At 38.6% G+C, this 24,772-nt stretch overlaps 1 protein-coding gene across 1 annotated transcript in view; it reads left to right on the forward strand.

The window, feature by feature from the left end:
• Positions 1–1,899: 1,899 nt before the first annotated feature.
• The window catches only part of LOC139464658 (carbonic anhydrase 2-like), a 40,885-nt gene continuing 18,012 nt past the window's right edge, over positions 1,900–24,772 (forward strand). The window contains exon 1 of the mRNA XM_071246180.1: positions 1,900–2,020. Within this exon, the coding sequence (XP_071102281.1) occupies positions 1,900–2,020 (121 nt within the window). The remainder of the gene's footprint in view (positions 2,021–24,772) is intronic.

Raw genomic sequence — 24,772 nt, forward strand, 5'->3', positions numbered from 1 at the left:
TACTGATGTATTAATAATTGTATCATGTAGTATGTGTAACGGAGCGGTATTAACATAAGCGATTCGCTTGTTTACCAATCCATTTTCATATTTCAGTGAAAATACTATGTTTAATCACAAAAGCGTAAAAAGAAACGAACAAAACACCAAGTGACAGTATGTCCCATATGGATGCATGTTAGAAACTAAAGGTGTAATCCGCGGTCAATATGTTCAACGTTTGAAATGTATGTATTATTTGGCCCCAAACTTGCACATTTTTCGCAGGTCTTGAAATAAATGCTCATGATATCAATCATTTGATTGTCTGGTCCAGACTCGGTTATTTACAGACTGCCGTCATATAGCTGGAATATTGCTGAGTGCGGCGTTAAACCAACCAACCAACCATTTGAGTTGCGTGCGTACAATTACGTATAAAGAAATTAGATAACCCAGTTGTATAACAACACCATTCGTAATTACCCAATATGTCTTTTTCATCTTGCATACACAACTGATTTTACAAATGTTCGTTTCTCACTGACCGAATGTATCCATCGTGTATACAGTTTAACATGAATACCCCACTCAGACTCAGTATACTGACTCCGAGACAACCAGTCCATGTTTAAGCCCCTTAATGGCGAGCGCCAGACAGAATAACAACAAGTACCATCTTTTAACGTCTCTTGGAATGCCGCGACCGGGGATCGAACCCCGGACGCTCCACCAATAGCCAGCGGAGGCGGTCTTTAGCGGTGAAAGGTTCATGAGGTCATATGAGCCTTGATTACAAAGGTAACAGCATCTGAGCAAATAAACTAACGGGAGGCCAATATTTCAAATGATTGAAACTTATGACCATTTCGGGGGTGGTCGGATAGCCTAGTGGTTAAAGCGTTCGTTAGTCACGCCGAAGACCTGGGTTCGATTCCCGACATCGGTACACTGTGTGAAGCCCATTTCTGGTGTCCCCCGCCTTGATATTGCTGGAATATTGCTAAAAGCGGCGTAAAGCCATACTCACTCACTGTGAGCACATAAAAAACTTTTCAAATACATACCTTTGATATTCGGAATGATGCATAACTTTCAAAGGCGTGAAAACATTTGAAAATTTTACAAGTTACAAAATTAATGTTTCCCCCACCTAAGGAAATGTCCATATTTCAAACCCTAGTTTACTTAGAAAGGAGTCGGAAATTTCAAAACCTATTACATTTAAAGGAAATGCATTGGAAATACTCTGTGATCAAGTAGTTACTGAGGCATCAACTTTTGAATTCATGCTTGGAAATGTCTGCAAATCCGGTCGTTACAACAACCATGACAGTGGTGCTTGCTCATACAGAAATACACGATGTATGTGTATATATTTCAAAGGTGTATTCTCAAAGTTCATAGGGGGCACGAGTGGCCCAGTCGTCTAAGGCACCGCAATTCGCTGTGCTGAGTTGCGTCCCTTGGGCACGCCCAAAACCTATGATTGTGGGTTCGAATCCCAGTTCGCCCCGATTATGTTTCTAGGTTAGTCAGCACCATTCCTTTGCCCGTGGGTTTCACCGAAGTGGTAAACGTCTGAGACCTGCATCACGTCGAGCTTTCCTCCCACATTAAGCTGACACGCCGCGATATAACTGGAATACTGTTAAAAGCGGCGTTAAACCCAACTCACTCACTCACTCAAAGTTCATATAGGGAAGCAAACGCAAATACGACCAAAGCGCGTGTATTTGCTCCCCCCCCCCCCCCCTCTCTCTCTCTCTGTATACCAATTCTTCAATACAACTGGGTTTTTTTAAATTTCAGATCCAGTCCAACCCACGTATAGAATGTTACATCACTCAGTCAATTGTGTATATATAGTCCTGCCGGCACGATTCTCTTCCATCGGTTGCAGTGCTCTCCTCTAAAAAGATGCTGATTCCGATTGTTGTCCTGGTTGTCGCGACCAACGTCTATGTGGCTGCCGAGAGCGCCCTGTGCCCTGTACCTCAACATAAGGTGCATTTCGGCTACCACTTTGGATCTACGGATGGTAAGTTGATTTTATTGACAGTGTTCCTTTAACTACACTGGGTAAATAGTTTAACTGTCATATAAGTAATTTTTACAATGAAATATGAAATAAAGTCTTGACTATGCTTCTTTGATTCTTTAATATGTTTACATTAACATAGTTTATAAAACCATTGTGGACAGATTCGTTACTTTTGCATTCAAAACTAAGGCGGTTGTGTTTTATCGCTTGAAGTACGCACCGATCCTAAAAATGAGGAATGTGAGACAATATTCAAGTGTAACGCGGTTCCTAACGCCGAGCCTGATAATCACGTTGGTGCATTATGCACGCACGCAAGCACGCACGCAAGCACGCACGCACGCACGCACGCACGCACACACTAACATACAGTTTCCCTATGTGACTGATATGTTTGTTTGTTGTTTAATGCCGCACTTAGCAAAATGGCGGGCAATAGATAGTCGGGTCTGGATCAGACAATCCAGTGCTTGACATAATGAGAATTGGTCCAAGCGGTTGGGATACGATGACATGCATCAACCAAGCCAGCGAGCCTGACCACCCGATCCCGTGAGTCGCCTCTTACGACAAGCATACTAACGGGATCGGGTGGTCAAGTTCGTTGACTTTGTTGATGCATGTAATCGATCCTAATTGCGTGGATATCATTCACTGGATTGTCAGGTCCAGACTCGATTATTTACAGACCGCCGTCATTTAGATAGAGTATTGCTGAGTGCGGCCTTAAACAACAAACAAACAAATCCAACGCTCATCCAGCTGGACTTGCAAACTTTATACATGCACACTGTTACTATTCATCCTTCGTCGTTAGCCTCAAAGCTTTTCAGCCACCCTCATAAGACGTTCAGCGCGTTGGTTAAACCTACGAGTACAAGTATGATGTTGACGTAACTAGACTCATACCAAGGGCGAATATGCGATTATTTTTTCCCCTTCTTTATTCAACTCAGGTGGTGCAGCATACGTAATACATGTCATTTCAATGAGAGGCGGTCGGGTAGCCTAGTGGTTAAAGCGTTCGATAGTCACGCCGAAGACCCGGGTTCGATTCCCGACATGGGTACAATGTGTGAAGCCCATTACTGGTGTCCCCCGCCGTAATAATTGCTGGAATATTGCTAAAAGCGGCTTAAAACCATACTCACTCACTCATTTCAATAAAATTGTGGTATATGGTATTCAAGAAATGTACAGCTTTTCATACATATAAATTCTTGCCTATAAAATCAACGTACTGTAACAGTGTGTATTTCAGATTGGTTTTTAAAAAAGGGTGGAAGGAAGACCAGAAACTAAACACGTTTACAGTGTTACAATTTATAAATGATATTAACTTTGTAGCATTGTAATAACTAATTATCTCATGTTGTATATGTTCAAAATGTGGCATTAATCTTTTCCTACATTGTTTGTATATAACTTGTTTTGTGATTAAAAGTACAAAATGCAGTGGGTTGTTATGTTTGCCTTGAAATCCAAACAAAACATTTTCTCTGTTCAAAACACTGGTTCCTTCCTAGTCTGTCTTACAGACCCTGATACATTTATATCAACTACAGCCCATGCAAGTCTATAATGTTTGGCAAGTCTAGATTACTGCAGTATCAGGATGAAGAGAATCACTGGGCTCCCTTTTCATTAGATTTTTATTTTCTGTATGATATGTTCATTTCAGAGACTATATGTTAGTCTAGTTCCTTCCACTCAGTGACAGTTTTTATCCAAATGTAGTTTCTCCCGAATCTTTCTTACATGTCAGAGCTCCAGATAAGCTTTTGGTGTTGTGGGTATTTTACCCATGCATTTTAAAATCATTGGGTATCAGTAATTCTATCTGCGTATTCAAATTTCTGTTACCCACTAGTTTTTACACAAGTGGGTATTTAAGTTAAGTATTTAAAAACACTATTCATCTAGTCCCTGCAAACTGGTGTCGTGTGGGTTCGAGAGCTTTATAGGACTGAAAAATACCACGATACTTCCACAAGAAAGTGTGATGGCAAATGATCATGATGTGACTGTCATCGTGGAGTTTGGCAAGGTTGACGGAATGCCCGTTTATAATTTCAAAATAAGTTGCTGATTTGCTAATCGAATACGCAGGGTTACTTCACAATATTTTGATGATACGCACAAATTTTATTTTTGTAGCGTATCTGTAATGTTCGTTGCGTATTTGATACGCTTGGATTATATTTTACTGCGTATTTCTGCATTTCTGATGCGTATTTCACGCAGATACGCAGCTTATCTGGAGCTCTGAGTCATGTTCACAATCATATGTATTATAGTTTCAGGTTGATTTGTACAGAAAGTACACAAAGGAGAATCAACATATCCAATTTTATGTTAATATTTGTTATTTGTGTCAACGTGCATGTTGACGGGGAATTAGCTCTTGGGGGATTAAAGGACAAAATCGACATCACTGTCCCGGAACGCTTTATGCACAACATGTAAACAAAAAACAACAATAAATTATTGCATAATGAGCGGAATACCTGCTCTGACAACACAAACACAGCAATGAGCAGACTTTCCAGCTCAGGGCGTTTCCTACGAGCAGCGTTTCCTACGAGCAGCATATCCTGCTCGAGGTCGTCCCTATGCCAGCACTCGGAATACCAAGCCTAACACCGTAGTAACTGTGTAATGGTAGCACATATATAGTAATGAACAACAATGGACATACAAAGAGACAACGACGTTGCTTTGGACATATGGGCGTGATTAACAAACACAGTTCATGGGATGATCAATTAGGGCAATAAATGCCATACTATAAACACTGCAAACACGAAAACGTCGTTTTTTTCCGTATATGGTCATTGGACGGAAAAACGACGTTATTTGGACGTTTTCAAACCATCGTTTTTCCGTCCAAATAACGTCGTTATTTGACATCGGAATTTACTGGGAGAGAACGATAGCGTTAAGCTCCTCCCTTTCTTGATTGACATTGTCAATCAAGCAACAGCGTCTACCGGTATTTCTACTTCTCAGTTTTCATTGGTCAGTTCCCGCGTGTTAGATTACAGGCCCGCGTTTGACGCTGCACTCGAAGCGCTTAGCGGAAGTACTGAAATCAGTCGTTCTGCGCATGCGGATTACTTAATGCCTTGACCAAATTTTCCGTTCTGTGCATGCGCGATTTCGCGTATTGTTTCCTAGAATTAATGTCACCACTATTTTTACAATGGTTCATAAACACAGTCACGTGAAGGTTCGGAATCGTAACGAGTAACTCCATTTAAATTGAAGAGTATCCCCAGTGATATGGGAGATTCCAAGATGAAACTATTCTATGGCTATCTAGGCTGCCACCCAAACCGATCTAAACGGGACCCGATAGCTTATTGTATGCTATATAGTCATATGGAAGTGGACAAGACTTATACATTGTATTCCGGCCGATTGTTCTTGCATTTACTTATAAGTCGGGAAAATGGACTTAAAAGGGGAGTTGTTGAATGTAATTATTTTAATTATTAAATGTTGCCTATACACTAATCTGGACGAACTTCTCATTGTTCTGTTTATGTCATCCTATATACTATTAGTATGTTACCGTTCTTAAGTCATCCTCTCACATAACATTATATTGTTCATAGTATCAAAGTTTAATCAACAATATCAAGAGCAGCGATTTAAACCACTGAAACACCCAAACACAAGGCTGTTATCAAGCGCTAGTGCAGACGTGATGCATCGTAAAACTGTATCGTGATGTCTTCAGAGATACAATTATACTACGAGATAGTACGGCTAACGCGTGACTCACCGGTGGAACAAAGACAATATCGCTAATACAGATATAACGTATTTGAATGTTAATACTAAAGACAAACAATCATTATTTTTGCAGTGACGATATAACACGTATACACGTTTATTGTTAACTTTCATCAGTTTTGCTCTTCATTTTAATAACTTTGTTTTCACATATATATGTAGCAATACCCGACAAGCATGTCATACATAATTATGGGGCAGTTTTCAATCTTGCACTGACTTACTCTGGTGTTAATGAGCGAAGTTTATTGGCTTGTGTGTAAAACCCCGTTTTTCTGGTAATCCTATTATTACTTAGTTTATTTCTATCTAATGACACCCTGTACTCTGGATCATGGCTCCGTGACTATCCATAACAATTAAGATGAACATTCAGTTCAAGTAAATGAATGAGTTTGTTTTGACGCTACAGTCAGTCAAAAAACCAATGCTGTGAGGTTTGATAACACACTTCCACCAGGTCGAACATCGTGGATCCTCATTTTCTGCCTAAAGAGAATCATAGTTCATATGCTAATCAATCTGCGAATACCCTCCCACTCAAGATGACCTTACTTGTTGCTGAATCTATCATCTATCCCCCCAATCTCACCCCCCCACGCCCCCCCCCCCGCACGCACGCACGCACACACGCACACGCACACACACACACACACACACACACACACACACACACACACACACACACACACACACACACACACACACACACAAACAACTGACCTAAATAACCTGGACAGGAAATACTGCTGATAGCCTCTGGTCAACTCAGCCGCGCCACCGCAGAATGTCCGTCCAACTCTGCAGGGGGCATTCTCAGTGGCTTCAAACGCGCTGAAATGTTTTCGCCTTGCATCCACGATGGTGGACAAGTGAAATCGTATGAAATTTGGCTATTTTAGGTCTTATCTCTTTTTTGATTACCCAATAAAGTCAATTCATAGTTACACGGTTGTGAAGCTTACAACTTTATAAGACTTATTCATCTCATTCCAAAAAAGCTACTCGCGCTCACATAAAGTTGTAGTTATTATGTCACTGTTTTATTTCTTTCAAAATATATTACATGTTCAACAATAACAACTAAGATGAACATTCAATTTCCGATATTAGTAAATGAATAAGACATTAGTGTGTTTTACGCCACAATCAGTCAAAGACCAACGTTGTCCGGTCTGATGACACACAATCTACCAGGTAGCACATTGTGTACACCCTATCCCCATTGAAGTCTCCACTGTGGGTATTCCTGGGGACGAAAATGTCCCATGTACCTAGGAATTTCATCAATACATTCATGCGCGGCATTCTCTGCCTAAAGAAGATCATATAGTTAACATGCTAATCCAACTCGAACTACCATCCCGCTCAAGATGAATGTTTTATGTAACATCCAACAGGCCCACATTTACGCACGCACGCACGCACGCGCACACACATATTTGGATTTACCAATCCCTGAATTGAGAAGACGTGCGTTACGAAGCTCCTCCAAGTCATCATCAATATCCGTATATGTCTGTGATATCATTACCCATCCAAAGCCGAATATACATTTATTGTGTTTTCTTGACAACAAATGTTATAATTGGGATAACACTTTCTGAGTAAAGTACAGATTCTCGTACTTTCTTTGGTTGAGTCCCGTCCGGAATTTGAACCCACACTGTGAGTGAGGCACCCAATCGCCAGAACACAATGTTGGCGATCTAACCCAGCCACCGAACCAAAAATGTTAGTCCAGATGACGTATACTTTGTGTACTCCTCTGACAAGAGAAAAATGGCACGGCTTCTATGACCGAAAGCTTTGAACCAACAATGCCTTTAAGAAAGTGGTCAACAGTAACACACATTATATTTGGATACCACTTTCTCAGTAAACTACATATTTTTAGGGTGGAGATAATAGACGTTGATGGTTGATTATCAATGGACAAATTAAAGCCAAAACTTAACTTATGAATGATTGGTAATGGGAAATGGACAATGGGCAAACGGGAGGCGGGGTAATCAGCGCCATGCCAGTTATCTGTTGGCTTCCCTTGTTGCGTTCCCATCTTTGATATCTTTTTACTTTTGTTGTTCTTACAGGTATAAATATATGTTCTCTGCCTCATAGCATTTAATAATATGCACCTGATGAAGGAGAAAGTATATATTCCGAAACGCAGTGTTCCTCCGTTGACATCCATAAATATTTTTCCTTGTGTGTATCAGTTCTTAATGCCCTTCAAAGACTCAATCTAGCTTTGTTTTTAAATGTGGTGATATTTGCGTAGAATATAATATGGTCATGCCTATATACATTTGGGTCTTTGTCTACATAAGCATTTAGACATACAATTTAAAGCTAAGGACATTGCTAATTCTGCAGGCATGAAGTACTTTAGATATTCGTAATGGAGATCTGTAACTGAAGTTTACCGTAATCTTCCGCAACTCTCACCTCCTGACCAGTTGAACGTCTTAGTGCATTCAGATGCCATTGTAAAATTCCAGGCTGCCCCTCTTTCTGTGATGTTTTGACGGATGAAATCTATTGCGTTATAATAATCTCTGTTTGCTGATATATAATATGTACATGTTGTAAAATATTTACGATATTTTAAACGTGTAATTCGATGCATATGCAATGCAGTGTGAACATAAGTGCGGATGCACGAAGGCGGTTATAGTCATAGTTATACTGCGATGGATGTAGGGGAATGGTAGGGGGGTGTATGTATGTTTGAAAGCACGAATACCGATACATGAGGGCGGATATAGTTATAGTTCGATGGATGTTGGGGAATGGTGGGAGGATGGATTATGTATGAAAGCATGCGCATGGATCCATGATGGCTGACGTAGACATAATGGTGGGTAAAGAAGAATGTGATGTGTGTGTGTGTGTGTGTGTGCGCGCGTGCATGCGTTGTGATACGAGGGTTGGCGAACATGTTGTCAGATGATTGTGTGAGTAAGTTAAGTGGTTGAGGATGTGGCGGGTATGAGTATTCGTACATGCAGACTTGGGGTTGGGGGACTGGGTGTGCCTGTACTGAGGTCTTTTGTTTCACTCACTTATAGTGTTTTCTTTCACTCAAATACTGTTTTACGCATTTTAATGACTGAAACTGTAGTGACTCAAAGGTCATACTGGCCGGGCATTCAACATATCTACCCCAACTACATACGTAGCCATTTTTATGGTGTACAATTCTTCTTCTACCTCTCTCTCACACACACACACAAACACACAAACACACACACACACACACACACACACACACACACACACACACACACACACACACACACACACACACGCGCGCATTAATTGTTTTATTAAATGTATCTTCGAGAGTCAGTAAGAAACTAGAAATAACTGCCTTTGTTCTGTAAACCTCACCAAGTTTCAGCTTTCGCCTCTTCCTTTGTGGACTGAGGTTTCACATTTGTAAAATGATCTCTCTTATCTGTCTGTACCATCAACTTAACTGCCCTCACCCCCTGCAGTTTTCCCGTCCCATATTGCCAAGCAGGTGACCCACAAGGAGGAATACCGCCCTCCCTCAGTCCAGTGATACTGTTCCTAGCACAATATGTTGGGGATACGTAGCCTTGCTGTGGGCAAACATTTTGTAACAATTTGGCAAACTTTGATATGTAAACAGCAAATATTATTCAGTTTTATTTCAACAAAAACGGAAAAAATCGGATCCTACTTATTTTGTGGATACCATAACAATAAATCAAGCCAATAGATCGTTTGAGCGGGCATGAATATAAAAAATAATTAGCAAGTCGATAGTCATAATTCCCTCTGTTGGTCCCACGTGAAATGTTCTTCACGAATAGAATAGATGGCTGATAGACGTTCGACCGAATAATATCATTTGCTAACTTCAACTGTTCATCTAATTTCCATGAATGTATGTTACATAGTTCATATGTTCATGGGCTTCTACACTGAATGTATAATGTGGAGGACTACTTCGCTTGAGGATAAGTAACATAAATAATGATGATAATTATGATAGTATTGCCATTATTATTCCTTTAGATTATTAAAAAAAAAGTTATTATGTTTTCATAGAGAGAAAGAGGTATGGAGATTGTGAGATTGTTTTTAGCATCGGAATTGTTAACATAATTCTTAAAGATATTATGTTTTGTTTGTTTGTTGTTAAATGCTGCACTCAGCAACGTAAGGATATTAAAACATTACATTTAGGTTCAGTTGTATTTTTATATTTGTATCATTTTGCAAATGTTACAGAGACCTGATAAGGGATATATAATAATGTATAGTCGCTATTCTTAAAGTAAGAATATGTTAGATTTATCAACCAGAAATATTGCACACAAGAGGATAATCATATTTCATGACACTATTCAACGTCGAAGTCAACGATATTTGTGTATGTTATTGCTACATGACACGGATACGTCATGATAAAGCAATTAGAAATTGGCATTTGATGATATAAGATAGCTACGCGATAAATCACAAAGAACAAAGAAGGAAGCGATATTTATTTCACGATAAAAGTTGTTCTATCATGACGTCATTTATTGAGATTCGAACATGCACTCGCAACTTGAAAAGTAAAATTAGTAAATTTGACCTTATTTTTGAGAGGTATGTGTCTAGTGAGTTGTTCCCAATAAATGTTGCTGGAGAATCCGAAAGTGAGAGTGATATGACAATCGGTATTGGGAGAAAAGGTACAGATGATTGACGAGAAAATTGTGAGAATATGCGGGACCAAACTCAAATCCTAAAATGGATTTATCTAGCATGGCCGCTGTCGGATTCTATTCAAGGAATCATCATTATTTAAGTACGGGTAAATATTGTAAAGCGTGTATTTTTTCCTAATTTAACACCCTAAAAGAGGCTGTACGTAATGTTGATATCTCATATAGAAATAAACGAGTCTCGGTCGTTGTTTATCGTACAATAAACAACTCCCACTCGTCGTTTGTTTCTTAATTACATGACCATATACACTAACTTTATATCTTATCGGTCAACACAAGCGACATAAGCATTTCCATTATCATGAGAAACCCTTGCCAAAAGTAGCGCCAACTGCACCATTGCGACAACATCAGGAGCATGTTTCATGATTCACCATAATAAATGATGACATTGGATGCTCGCAAAAACGCGAGCTCATTCCGATCCACTATTGGCACCCGCCACAAACACATCCAAAGGCAAGCCAATTGTTCACCCGAAAAGGCAGAGAATTGCATCTAACATCATTTTTGTCATTGATACGTCAAACCTGGAAATGCCGTCTACACGTCCAACACAAAGCCCAAGCCAGGACCCAAATCCTTCAAACCGGGCCAAAGTTTAATTAATTACATACATTTCCCCCTAACCTTAAATAATCTCTACTAGTTCTGAAGTAAATCGTATTTACCCGTATGAATCGTCTTATGTTATTTATTGCCGATAAACAGAATATGCACACTTTCTGAAAGTACTGTGTGATAAGTCACGCACCAAACCTATACTCTCGATATACATGCTGCTCTTACTTAAAAAAGAATAACAAGGGTTAACAGGATACGTATATTAAAGTACCTTGCTTTCCTGATGTGCTCTCATTCTAATTTGAAATAATGGCATAAATAGTTACCACTCATCTTTCAATATTTTTCAAGGCTGGGTTAATCACGAACATATTTGAATATGTACAACATCTATACTTACTTATCTTTATACTTAAAGGCATCAGGTTTGTCTGTAATAAGACCCCGAAACAAATATGTCCAACACAGCCCAATATTTGGCTCTTGGCTCCTTGTTCTTATATTTTATAAGTATTGTTTAAACAACTGTTTTTTTCTGTAAAATATGTTCATTTCAGAAATTAGATGTTATTCTAGCATCAGGTCTGTGGTACGTTTACTGCATCAGCATTACATTAAAACGATATTACATAATATAAATTCATACAGAGGAAATGCTTAACATTTATCTTTTAGGGAAGAGTGGAGGACGACTTGCTTTATACATATAAATGTGGACATATATGTATGGACATTTGGATGATACAGATATACCTCCTTAAAGATAGTACAGTGTTCGTAGATGACTGTAGACAATGGAATAATTATGTGAGTAATCGGGTTAATACCACGTTCAGCAATATTTAACCATATTGCGATATTGGTTTCCAACATACAAGACGGACCATGAAATTATGACTTGAATATGGACCTGGCTTTCTGGTGTGATGTAACACCCCAGAATCTCCGGTAGAAAAAGGGCTCAAAGCACGAATTAAGATCACGAGATGATACTGATGTATGCATCTGGACACATATTTGCGTAGTATTACTACCTTAATTCATCAGTATATATGTATTTTGCATAAAAGGATATTATAGGATCGACGCTTACGCGCATATAACCTATTCACCAGTGCTGTAATATTTCATTTCTTCTGACACATATCGACACGAGAAATTATATTTAAATTTAAAAGGAGCCCAAGTGGGATAGAAATTTGAGTCTGAACCTGTTGAACAAGGCTTGTTTCATTTTGGGCTATAGCATTGCCGCAAGGCCTGGGCGGAAGGGAACACCTGTTTGCACCCATCAGATACCAATCACAACTTCTCTCTCCAAACGAAAACAAAATACGAAAAATGTCGGAAGTGTATCCTTCTAATTTTCTATTTAGATACATGTTTTAACTTTAAAGTAATTATATGTATCTCATGTGTTATTGGTATCTGTGATGCTGGTACCGTTTTGTTGCCATTGTGTAGCTTTTGTGGAGTTATTATGAATATCAAATACATGCCTTGAAATATGGACTTCCATGACGAAAGAATACAGAGTATACATAACTCGCAATTCTATATATTCAGCAAACAGCCCAAAACCGAAACTCCACAACATATCTGATTACACTGATTAAGGCTGTCCCAGTTCTCCATGCGATACTGACGCCTGTTCGTCTCCCAGACCATACAGAATAGATTTAAAAGGAATCCAGCTCAAGTCTAGAACGATTTGGCAAGCCTAGATTGCCTTAATTCTATCCATGAAAGTAAGCATTAATAAAAAAATATTGTTCTTGTCTGCTTCAGATTATATTTTGTAGATACTTATTTTAACTATGAAAATTGTACTGACACCGGCGCTGTCCCTATTGAAGCTATCCATAAGAATTTCGAATTGCCGTCCATTGTTCGATGTCAATACATCGATGACAAGTGAGGATATCATAAAGTAATCGTTGATGCCGCGCTACACTTTGATAAAAATTATAATCAAGTTGACTGGTGTGTACATTACTACAGTGAACATGTACATGATCATGCCCTAATAATCAAATGCCGTAATGTCAAATACTAATTTATTATTGTGTGATGAATTTAACTGGATCAGTGGTAACATGTGATATTAATATTCCATCAATTTCTTTCCCGGTTGGTCCATCCATGTCTACAAAATGAAAATAATACAATTAAAATGGAGCATAGAACAATCCTTAATTTCAGGCTAGAGCTGTGGAAATCTAGACTTTCCCAATCATTATAGACTTGAGTTGGTCTCATGTTTTACATTATTCTCTTGGGTCAACGTCACAGCTCATACCATACACTAACAAGACCAGCTTGCCCCCCGCCGGAGCTCCCGGATTTTGGTTATATCATCTAACATGGCCAACTCTGCTCTTAAGTAAACAAGAACCTAATCAGCGAGGGGTCCTTTATCATCCCTATGTGGCTGCTTATGAAAATCTGATATCTTTTCCCAAAGACCTGGTTAATAATATATTTTCTGCTGAATATTCGAAACAAATAGAGTGAGTTGGTACTACATGTACATATGTATACGGTTCTATTTTAAATGACTGCAGCGCTCCATTATGAAAACAATTTGTTTTAACGCCGCTCTCAGCAGTATTCCAGTGATATATGACGGCGGTCTGTTGTATATGAAATATATGCAAATTGAATATTGAATCTTGAAAGTTGTAACATTTCCGCAAATAAGTATCACATGCAGTATACAGTATATCAACTGCAATATACTGTATACATCAGTATACAGTGTGTCGCGAGCTCTGCGCTGGGCTGGAGCACACATTTCCTACACCTCTCCCTTCTGCAAACACCTCATGAGGGTTGCAACGAGGTCACAGGTCAGGCGTGCACTCGTCAGTTGTCTAATACGGTCAAGAGTAAGAACTTCCGGAAGACCACTGCACTGGAGGTATGTGGATTATTGAGGAGGTACTACGTGTTTGGAACTGGGAGTTGAACACTAAGCACTTTTAGAGAAGAGCTCATAATAAAACGTTATGGACTCGCGGACGGACTTGTGTTTTCATTTCAAGACGTACATTTATCAGGTTGAACTTCCTAACTGTAACAATAACTTAACTTTACGCCTTCTATACACATTTGTGATGGGGCGACAATGCGACGAGACATATTTTGACCTTGAAAATGTCGCGTTACGGCATCGTCGCCCTTTTGTAAAATAAAGAAAAGGATTATCAAAGAGCGACAATGCGAACACGCGACAATGCGACAAATGGCCAATTGTCGCGCTTTTGTTAATTTTGACAGGTTTTGATTGTTGTTGTAAAGGCGTCAATGCGACAATGCGACAACGACACAATGTCCCTTCCATAGTAATCCGTGCAAATAAAACTGAGTAATGAAATAGAAGTCTGACATGCCAGTTAAAAGATAGAGTGTTGCAGCTTCTGATTTCATAGATCTTCAAGAAGGGGTTATCAATAATGGGATGGGTGATGAGTTCAACTGCATACTCTGTGATTAACAATAATGCTCCGAGTCAATACATTTTGTCAAATGTATGACATGTATTACGTGAATGAACATATTGTTTATACTCGTCCATGTTTTTGACGGACAAAATAATTTACATGCTCGGTAAAACTGAGGACGGGCATCATTGTGTGTTTCCGTGCTTTGTTCAGGTGAACAATTGACTTGTCCTTGCATGTGCACGTGTTTGTGACGGGTGCCACTTGTGTGGCAGGATACGCTCACCTTTTCCCGAACACCCATTGGATGACCTGAACCACTTCGGATTTTTATCCCACAGCAGTCTGATACACCATGATATAACTGAAATACTGAAATACTGTACAGTTGAAAATGATGTTTAATGCGATTACCGTAGTGTGTTACTCCAACTGTTCATATTTTGTGCAGTGATGTTATGTAATATGTAAAAGAAAGCATATTTAATTATCCAATTGATTTGAATAGAATATACTTGCGTCAGTGTATTTTATTAACGCCCCAAATCGTAATTGAAACACATAAAATAACAGATCACGCATGGTGCCTTGACTTACTACTAGATTTAATGGGCCACCCCGGAATAAAATAGTTCCCCCCAAAGCGAGGAACATATGTTTTAGTATGTTTACAAGAAATATATTCCAAACAATATCCTCATAAGATGAGAAGATCTTTTACAGAATTACCTCAGTAAGTCAATTACAATGACAGAGCGTCGTAATACATTTACATCAAGTGCAATACGTCAAAATGGCCGACACGATAAACGTGACGGGAGATATTTTCGAAGTTGTTAATTAACCTGTGGCTATTTAAAGCCTTTGGCATCACTGATCAATTGGCCGATCATTGAAAGGTGATTGTGAAGATGTGTCAAATAGATACTAAGGTAAATTCATAGATTTCTGTAAATTGTCACTGCGACAGTTTGGATTTTGTTTCGTGTTTTTTCTCTCTTGGATGGGTTGTAGCGAGGGTATCCTTAAATGGGCTTGCAACCACGCTTCTGTATGAATTCGTACCAGGGAATTCCAAGGGTTTTCCCCAGGAATGTGGAAGTAGTCAGTGTTTACGCCTTTTCAAGAATACAGTCACGTGAAGAACGTCATGTGACCGACCTCGCGTCCAAGTCGTATATCTTGTAAACTTCACATTAAAAAATTAGTTATTGTTATAACCAAATGAAACACAACCCATTATCCGATAGGGGTAACTGTACATAGCCGTTACCACAATAAACTTAGTAACATTGTTTGGTTTGACTTCTTGGCACGTGTCTGAATTCCATTAACATGTAACATATCCTAAAACTAGCTTATCAGCAAATCTCGCTGCACTGCGCGCGACAGATACTAGAGCAAGGCATGCCAGAAATACGAAACCTAAAGCTTCCGGAAGGAAGCCTTGGACATCACGTGCGTCGGGGGACCAGCGCCATCTGATTGGCCGTTAACAGTTGTACAAGGCGGAGCAAAAAGCATCGTTTTTCCGTCCATTTTACGCTTGAAAAACTCGACCCTTTCCTGGACACTTTCTAGACGCTGACCAATTAATCAATTTTAATGAATTTTTAGTCGTTTTTCCGTCCAATGACCATATACGGAAAAAAACGACGTTTTCGTGTTTGCAGTGAAAAAGCAGTAGTTAAAGGGAAGTGATATGGTAGTCCAGGCTGACTGACAGTCAAAATACAATGAAATGTTGGTGAGGATTAACAACGGGGATTAGCGCCTAAAACGTAATGACAATTAAGTTATGGATACATGGCTACAGGGTAAATTGCCCTTGAAGTCAAATGTACTGCAGACAATGGTAGTCATAAATCAGTCGCTATGACAACTTCCCTCCGTTCCGTGAAGCTTGGACCCCAAGCTTTGACAAGTCCAAATTGATATGTGTGAACTTTTTCACCAACGGAAACAATAGTGCAAAATGTGAACAAAATCAGTTAGATGAATTCATGATATCGTTGAAATTCTTGTGCAACAAATATACCTATGCAATGACGGTATGAAAGTGATCATCTAGCCAATGTGATTAAGTGCCAGTTTGAAAGTGATCTTTGTAATGTGCAAATTCACTACGAGTTAATTACCGCTTTGGACAGATTCAATAAATATATTATTGAGGTTCTTTGAATTCAGGACTCTGGTTTGGCGGTGCGACTCAGTACTGAATAATGATAATGAGTAATGTCATAAAAAGTACAAATTAAACATCTCAGCAAATATTTCACATAAAGAAATTTGAAACCAGGAGTCTAACTTTACCGCGCGACTCAAACGTTACTTGTGGGTACTATTGCCCTTTTAAGTACAATGGGTGCTCTTCCCGTGTCTTTGACGGAGCTTGCCCAGATATTGTGGGTGCGATGCCCAAGAAAAAAAAATCCTTAATTCCGACATCAAAACTCTGAAATGCTGAATACTGCTGTGCTGTTAATTACTTAATTCTGACATACAATAAACATATGTGTAGGGGTGGCTCACCCAAGAATATCTCTAATCTGAATTCAAAGTCCTAGACAATACATTCAATTTTGTACCAAACTGTGCATATTAATTACTTGTAACAATGACAAATTTGGTCGTTTAGATTTTTGAAATTACGAGTCTAACTTTCAGGTGTGACTCGATAACCCTACAGCTTAGGTTTGTCTGGGCCCTAGCTGTATCTATATGTCTGGCGTGGCCTGGAGACATTTCAAAGATTCCCTACACAATAACTTCAAAGATCTAGCGTGACTAAACATGGAATTGGAGTATATTGCACATATAAAAATTAATTTTGGAAAGACACATTTTGGCATTAATATACTGGCTTTGATTAAATATACCTGGTTGCACTTATCAACAGTCACACATCATATATCCTGGATTGAGTCCATGTAAGTAAACACAAATTAGTAAGTCCCAATGAGATATCTTGTACACAGTGTCCATCTTGTAGGTGCCCGTGAGGCGGTTTCTGTATGATCTGCATCATGATGGCTGTGGTCAGGATCACTGCGGGATAGGCGTTTATACTTCCTTGATCCTGTGTATGAACGAAATCTTGAGAGATTCGGAGAGATTCCTGTTGTTTTCTTCAATCTTGTTTCTTCATGGCTCGAGTTGATGATTGTTCTTCAGGGTGGTAGGCATATAGAGAGGTTACGGGATCGGGAGTAAACTCAAGAGTTACTCCAGCCGGATTCTAACACCAGTTGTCAACGTGCATGTTGACGGGGAATTAGCTCTTGGGGGAATAAAGGACAAAATCGACATCACTGTCCCGGAACGCTTTATGCACAACATGTAAACAATAAACAACAATTGCATAATGAGCGGAATACCTGCTCTGACAACACAAACACAGCAATGAGCAGACTTTCCAGCTTAGGGCGTTTCCTACGAGCAGCGTTTCCTACGAGCAGCATATCCTGCTCGAGGTCGTCCCTATGCCAGCACTCGGAATACCAAGCCTAACACCGTAGTAACTGTGTAATGGTAGCACATATATAGTAATGAACAACAATGGACATACAAAGAGACAACGACGTTGCTTTGGACATATGGGCGTGATTAACAAACACGGTTCATGGGATGATCAATTAGGGCAATAAATGCCATACTATAAAAAGCAGTAGTTAAAGGGAAGTGATATGGTAGTCCAGGCTGACTGACAGTCAAAATACAATGAAATGTTGGTGAGGATTAACAACGGGGATTAGCGCCTAAAACGTAATGACAATTAAGTTATGGAGACATGGCTACAGGGTAAATTGCCCTTGAAGTCAAATGTACTGCAGACAATGGTAGTCATAAATCAGTCGCTATGACATTTGTAAGAATGTAATGAATAATCTTAAACTGAAACAATCTAATATCTTCACTTTGAGCGCATCTTTTTGCCAGCAATATATGTTCTTGCCAACCCGTTTCACAAAATGTCATATTTAGTATACTTTCCCATTTTTCAATGCCATGAAATTTAACAAATTCCAGTGCTGCTAAAGTCTTGTAAAATTCTTTACTACCTTTATTTTGGTTTAGCAGATGTGATATATTGAATGGCATGGTTGGTCGAGGAGATATAGAATTGAAAACATATCATTCCATTACCTTACAAAATGACTGCATTACAACTCCATAGTATTCTGTATGATTTGTTTCGATTGCATTCCTTTGCACAAAAGCATCAGATTCATAAAATTTACCTTTGTCTTCCACTAAATCTCCAATAAAGGTGACACCTCTGCTTGACCAATGTTAAAAAAGATTGGGCTATTTCCTATTTGTATTTTACTATTAAACCATATAGATTGTCTCATAATATCTTGACCAGTTTCCATTTTCATTTTGAACAAGTAAGTTGCACAAGCTTCCAAAACATCCCTTGAAATAAATTCATGGTATTTGGAGCAATAACTATATCAACATAGGAAGCAACTGCCAACAATAATCTCTCCCTATTTGGAATACAGCAAGAAACTAAATCAGTCCATTTGAAGTGATTACCATATAATCTTCTGACCCATTAAAGTTTTTGTGCTGCAATCACATCCTTTATAATTGGCATGTTAATTCAGCCATATTTTTGGGGTTGAGACATTTTTTGTCTTTTCACTTTATCCAGTTTTCCCTTCCATACAAATTTAAAATTTCCTTTGTGAAAAGTATCTATCTCATCTTTTGGAGGATTGGGTACGGAAGAAAAAACATGATTCAATTTTGACCATAAGAGGGATTTAGGACTATATTTCTACTTATTGGAGTCAAATTTCTTACAGTCCATAGGTTCATTTCTCTCTCAATTTTTCACGATGTGACGTTAAATCTTAACTCACTCACTCACTCAATTTTATAAGCTATATTTTATAATTATCCTCTACAATATTATCTAAATGCCTAAATGTCTAGATGCCTATCCTTACATAGTTTTTATCTTGATCTCTTTTTTAAACCAATCCAAATTAGTTTAGTTTCTCCGCATTAATTTTAGGACCAGTAAGTCTAATAAAAAAATGCAATGTGTGCAAACCAGCATGAATGCCTTATTCTGTTCCATCCAAACTTAGGGGGCACGCACCGCGATTCGCCGCGAAACCTATGATTGTGGGTTCGAATCCCGGTTCGCCCCGATTATGTTTCTAGGTTTGTCAGCACCATACCCGTGCTCGTGGGTTTCACCGAAGTGGTAAACGTCCTGCATCATTCCGGGCTTTCGTCCAACATTAAGCTGCCACGCCGTGATATAACTGAAATACTGTTAAAAGCGGCGTTAAACCCAACTCACTCCATCCAAACTTAGTGACGTATCATCTACAGATTGTGACAGCAAGCGTCCAATTTTCCTATCTTAATTCCTATAATATAGGGTTACTTCTTATCATTTTTGCCAAAATTTCCGCACAAATTATATAATATATATGGCGAGACTGGATCACCTCGACGACAGCCTCTTAATATCTTTAAAAAAGGGACTCGCTAATCCATAAACTACTACAGTGGATTCCATGCAATTAAAAAATGTTGACACCCACTTTTGAATACTTGGTCCAAATTGAAAGAATTTTAGTGCATTAATGATAATAGTTCTATTTATCGTTTCAAAAGCTTTCTCAAAATCTATTAACACCAGTAAACCTGTGATTTGATAACTTTCTGTATCATCCATTAAATCATATATCATTCTAGTCAGCTCTCCAATATATCTCCAAGGAACAAATCCCTTTTGGTCCTATTATAATAGGTAATACAGTTATAATTCTATTTGCTATGACTGGTAATGCAAGTGTATAAGATGTATTTAACAATGAGATTGGGCGCCAATTATTTAAGAGAAGTTTTGACTTATCTTCTTTTGGTAAGAAAGTGATAAGACCCTATTTCTGTGTTATAGATAATTAATAATTTCTATATCCATAATTTAGTGAATTTATTAAATATTTTCCAAGGTCATTCCAAAAGAAATTTTAAAATGCTGTTGTAAATCAATTTTCATTTTTCTTTTTCTTTAGTTCATCTAGGGCTTCTTTGGCGGTTATTTCCCCTTCTAAGTATAATGATATTTAGTTAGACAGTCTTGGAATATCTTGATCAGAAAAAAGCTCTTCTAAATTTATTAATTTTACAGTCTTCCTCGCTATACAGTTTTTGATAGAACTGTTTAGTTTCTGCTAGCAATTCATCCTGTTTTTTTTATTACAATTCCATCATTTTTATGTAATTCTTTAATATACTTATTTAAAAAAATCGATATTCTAATTTTAAAAAGTAACTGCTAGGTTCCTCCCCGTGTTCTATCCAATTCGCCTTTGATCTAATAAAAGCCCATTTGGTCCTTAATTTATTTAATTCGTCCAATTCATTTATAATCTCACCAATCTTTCCTATAATTTTTTTCTTAAACTTTTCTTAACTTCTTAAATATTTGTGGAGTCTTAATTTTTTCAAGCTCATCGAATCTGAAAATAAAGCTTTTTCTTTAGTCTCATTTTTCTTTTTCTTAGTTGATGAATAATAAACAAATTGTCCTCTTGTGGGTAATAATAATATTTCCGATAATTATTGATCATCAATCAAATATTTCTTTTCTTCAGTAGACTCATCCTCATATTAATGTATTGTGTTTTGTATTTCTTTTATTTGTTCCACATAATCCTTATCTTGTAATAAAGAATTATTTAATTTCCAAAACACTCTTACCATATCTGATAAGTGTATTGTCAGTGAAATCAAAGAATGGTCTGAATTTATATTTGGATGAATTTCACTATTATTCACTGAGTACATGAAGTTTTGTGAAATCAAAAAGTAATCTAATCTTGCCCGTTTGATTGGATTAGGTTGTCGCCAAGTGAAACGCCTTGTGTATGGATTAGACTCTCTCCAAGTATCCTATAGATCAAATAAAATCAATTATTTCGAATACTGTCTTTAGTGCCTTAGGATTATTTATATGTTTATAATTAAATGTATCTAGATCCAGATCCATTATCGAATTCCAATCACCACAATAAATAATCCTTCCGCTTTCTAATTTTAATATAATTCCTTTTATTTTCTGAAAAACGTCAGGGTTATCTATATTTGGGACATGTATATGTACTATTGTATACACATTTTCTTGAATTTCTATGTTTAAAACCACAAAGTTGCCTTCATTTTCATCTGTAATAAATTGTTGAATCTTAAATTCAAATTATTAATATTTAACAATATAGCAGTTCCCCTAGCATTACTCCTATAAGTACGTATACAACATTCTTTATAACCCCATTGCTGATTTATTAATTGTTCCTGATCAGCTGTGAAATGCACATCCTGTAGGCAGAAGATTTGTGCCTTTTAACTTCTTAAAAATCTGAACACTTATTTTCGTTTGAATGCATTATTCAGACTTCTACAGTTCAGGAACATATTTTTTAACTTATCCCTATGCATCATATTGCATAATAATTTCAACTGTGTACCACCTGGGCGCGGCGTCCTCATCCCTGCGACGCCCGCCATCTGCCATTCGCATACCAACACCTCGCACACGTCATGTGCGATATGCCAGTACACAAAGATCCGGGGTAGAATAGGTCTTCAGCAACCCATGCTTGCCGTAAAAGGTGACTATGCTTGCCGTAAAAGGTGACTATGCTTGCCGTAAAAGGTGACTATGCTTGTCGTAAAAGGCGACTATGCTTGTCGTAAAAAGGCGACTAACGGGATCGGGTGGTCAGACTCACTGACTTGGTTGATGCATGTCATCGATCGCAATTGCGTGGATCGATGCTCATGATATTAATCACTGGATTGTCTGGCCCAGACGCGATTATTTACAGACCGCCGTCATATAGCTGGAATATTGCTGAGTGCGGCGTAACACAACAAACCAACCAACCAAAGCCAGTACACAAACGACAAAAGTCGAACACAGCAGAGGCATGGACACAGCAGTCTGTATACCACCACATTTGAATATTGTTTTTGCACTATTTACATGTTGAGGTGCTTATTGTCCACCAGTGTATTGACCCAAATATTCTTGTTACTATACATACCATACCTACAGAGAAGGGTTTTATCATAAAATGAACAAAAGTAAACAACACTTGACCAATAAAATAGGATGAAACTTTGGACTTCCCTCACAGTACAATCTTTAGTATTTGACATACTGTTACACCAACACCTTGTTGTTAGATAGGTGCGTCAATACTATACATATGAATAAAATATATACAGTACACTACGGTTATAACGAACACGGTTATAACGAACCTACGGATATAACGAACTAAATGTTTAGTCCCGACTAAATGCTGTAGTTCTGCTGTATATATGCTTATAACGAACTACGGTTATAACGAACTAAAATTGGTAGTCCCTTTGAGTTCGTTATAACCGTAGTTTACTGTATACTCAAAGTCGTGTAGATTTTATGAAAAAGTGTGCTGGTGATCATGGCTAGTTTTTTTTATTTCGACTTATCTAATGTTCTGTAATCTCTATACAGAAATGCTCATTTACTCTTGTAGAAAAGATATATCCCTTTGGCCACACAACAGACATAACGCAGCGCTAGTATATCACAAGTATGTTGTATGTCACAACCAATGTAATAAATACACTCACTCATACCAGGGGGCACGGTTGGCCCAGACGTCTAAGGCGCCGTGATTCGCTGTGCAGAGTTGCGTCCCTTGGGCACGCCAGAAACCTATGATTGTTGGTTCGAATCCCGGTTCGCCCCGATTATGTTTTAGCACCATATCCGTGCTCGTGGGTTTCACCGAAGTGGTAAACGTCTGAGACCTGCATCACTTCGGGCTTTCCTCCCACATTAAACTGACACGCCGCGATATATCTGGAATACTGTTGAAAGCGTCGTTAAACCCAACTCACTCACTCACTCAATCATACCAGACTCAAATGATTCCAATTTGGGTCATTTTCCATCATGACTGACTGCACCACCCTATCAATTTTCAATGCGAAGAAGAAAAAAAACTAATAAGATAAATGTATTTTCAATACGTGTGACAGGTGAACACATGTTCCGTTGGTTAGGACACAATGGCAGCCACCAATCTGGGTGTTGCCAGTAACAGTTGCGTTCACGTGTATCGACTTTGTTGCAACGTGAAACTCTGGACATGGATTTTGTGATTTCTGTACAACTTTACTGTTAAGTAAACTCAGTCCGTTGTGTAAGTCCACTCATCCTGTGACTAGTACGCCTTAAACTAACCTGACCGCCTCCGTGGTCTAGTGGTAGAGCGTCCGCCCGGAGAGCGGAAGGTCCGGGTCCGATCCCCGGCCGCGTTATACCAAAATACGTTAACAGATGGTACTTATTGTTACCCTGTCCGACGCTCGGCATTAAGGGGCTAAAACAAGGACTGGTCGGCTCGGAGTCAGTATTCTGTTTCTGAGTGGGGTATTCGTGTTAAACTGCGTTTCAACTAAAGGTTCTCGCAAATGGACCAAAAACAACAGTTCTCTATATCCGTCACTTCGTAATAGACGTGTTCGTTGTAAACGTAGTTTATTGTATTGTCAAGGAAAGGCCTAGTAGATAAGGCGTTCGCTCGTCACGCCGAAGACCCAGGTTCGATTCCCGTCATGGGTACAATGTGTGAAGCCCACTTCTGGTGTCCCCCAGATATTGCTGGAATATTGCTAAAAGCGGCTTAAAACCATACTCACTCACTCACTACAACGTCAATCAGTGATGACACCAGGTGTTCGCGAAAGAGTAAGTATGTCTTGCCTTACCGGTAGCAACGGCCATTCACACAATTTGCACACAATAGTTAGTATGCATTACCTGACGCCGCACGGGAGTACGCCTGCCACGCGGCGGCGGCCTGTACAAAAGAAGTACGTCATCACTAACGTTGTAAGTAAGTATCTCGTTCCCCAGCTAGCACGTCATGACTAACATTGTACATAAGCCATGCATGCTGTAGTACGTACGTTATAACTAAGGACGTATGCGAGTCATAACTACCCTATATAAGCCGCACCTTCCGCAGCTAGCACGTCATATATATATATATATATATAAGCCGCTCATCCTTTAGTTCGTACGACATAACTAATGCATGTAAGTCATAACTAACGTTGTACATAACCTTTTCATACTGTAGTTAGTACATGTACGTCATAACTAACTT

Source organism: Haliotis cracherodii, unplaced genomic scaffold (genome assembly GCF_022045235.1).
Source record: "Haliotis cracherodii isolate W230 unplaced genomic scaffold, xgHalCrac1.p SCAF_17, whole genome shotgun sequence".
Lineage (NCBI taxonomy): Eukaryota > Metazoa > Mollusca > Gastropoda > Lepetellida > Haliotidae > Haliotis > Haliotis cracherodii.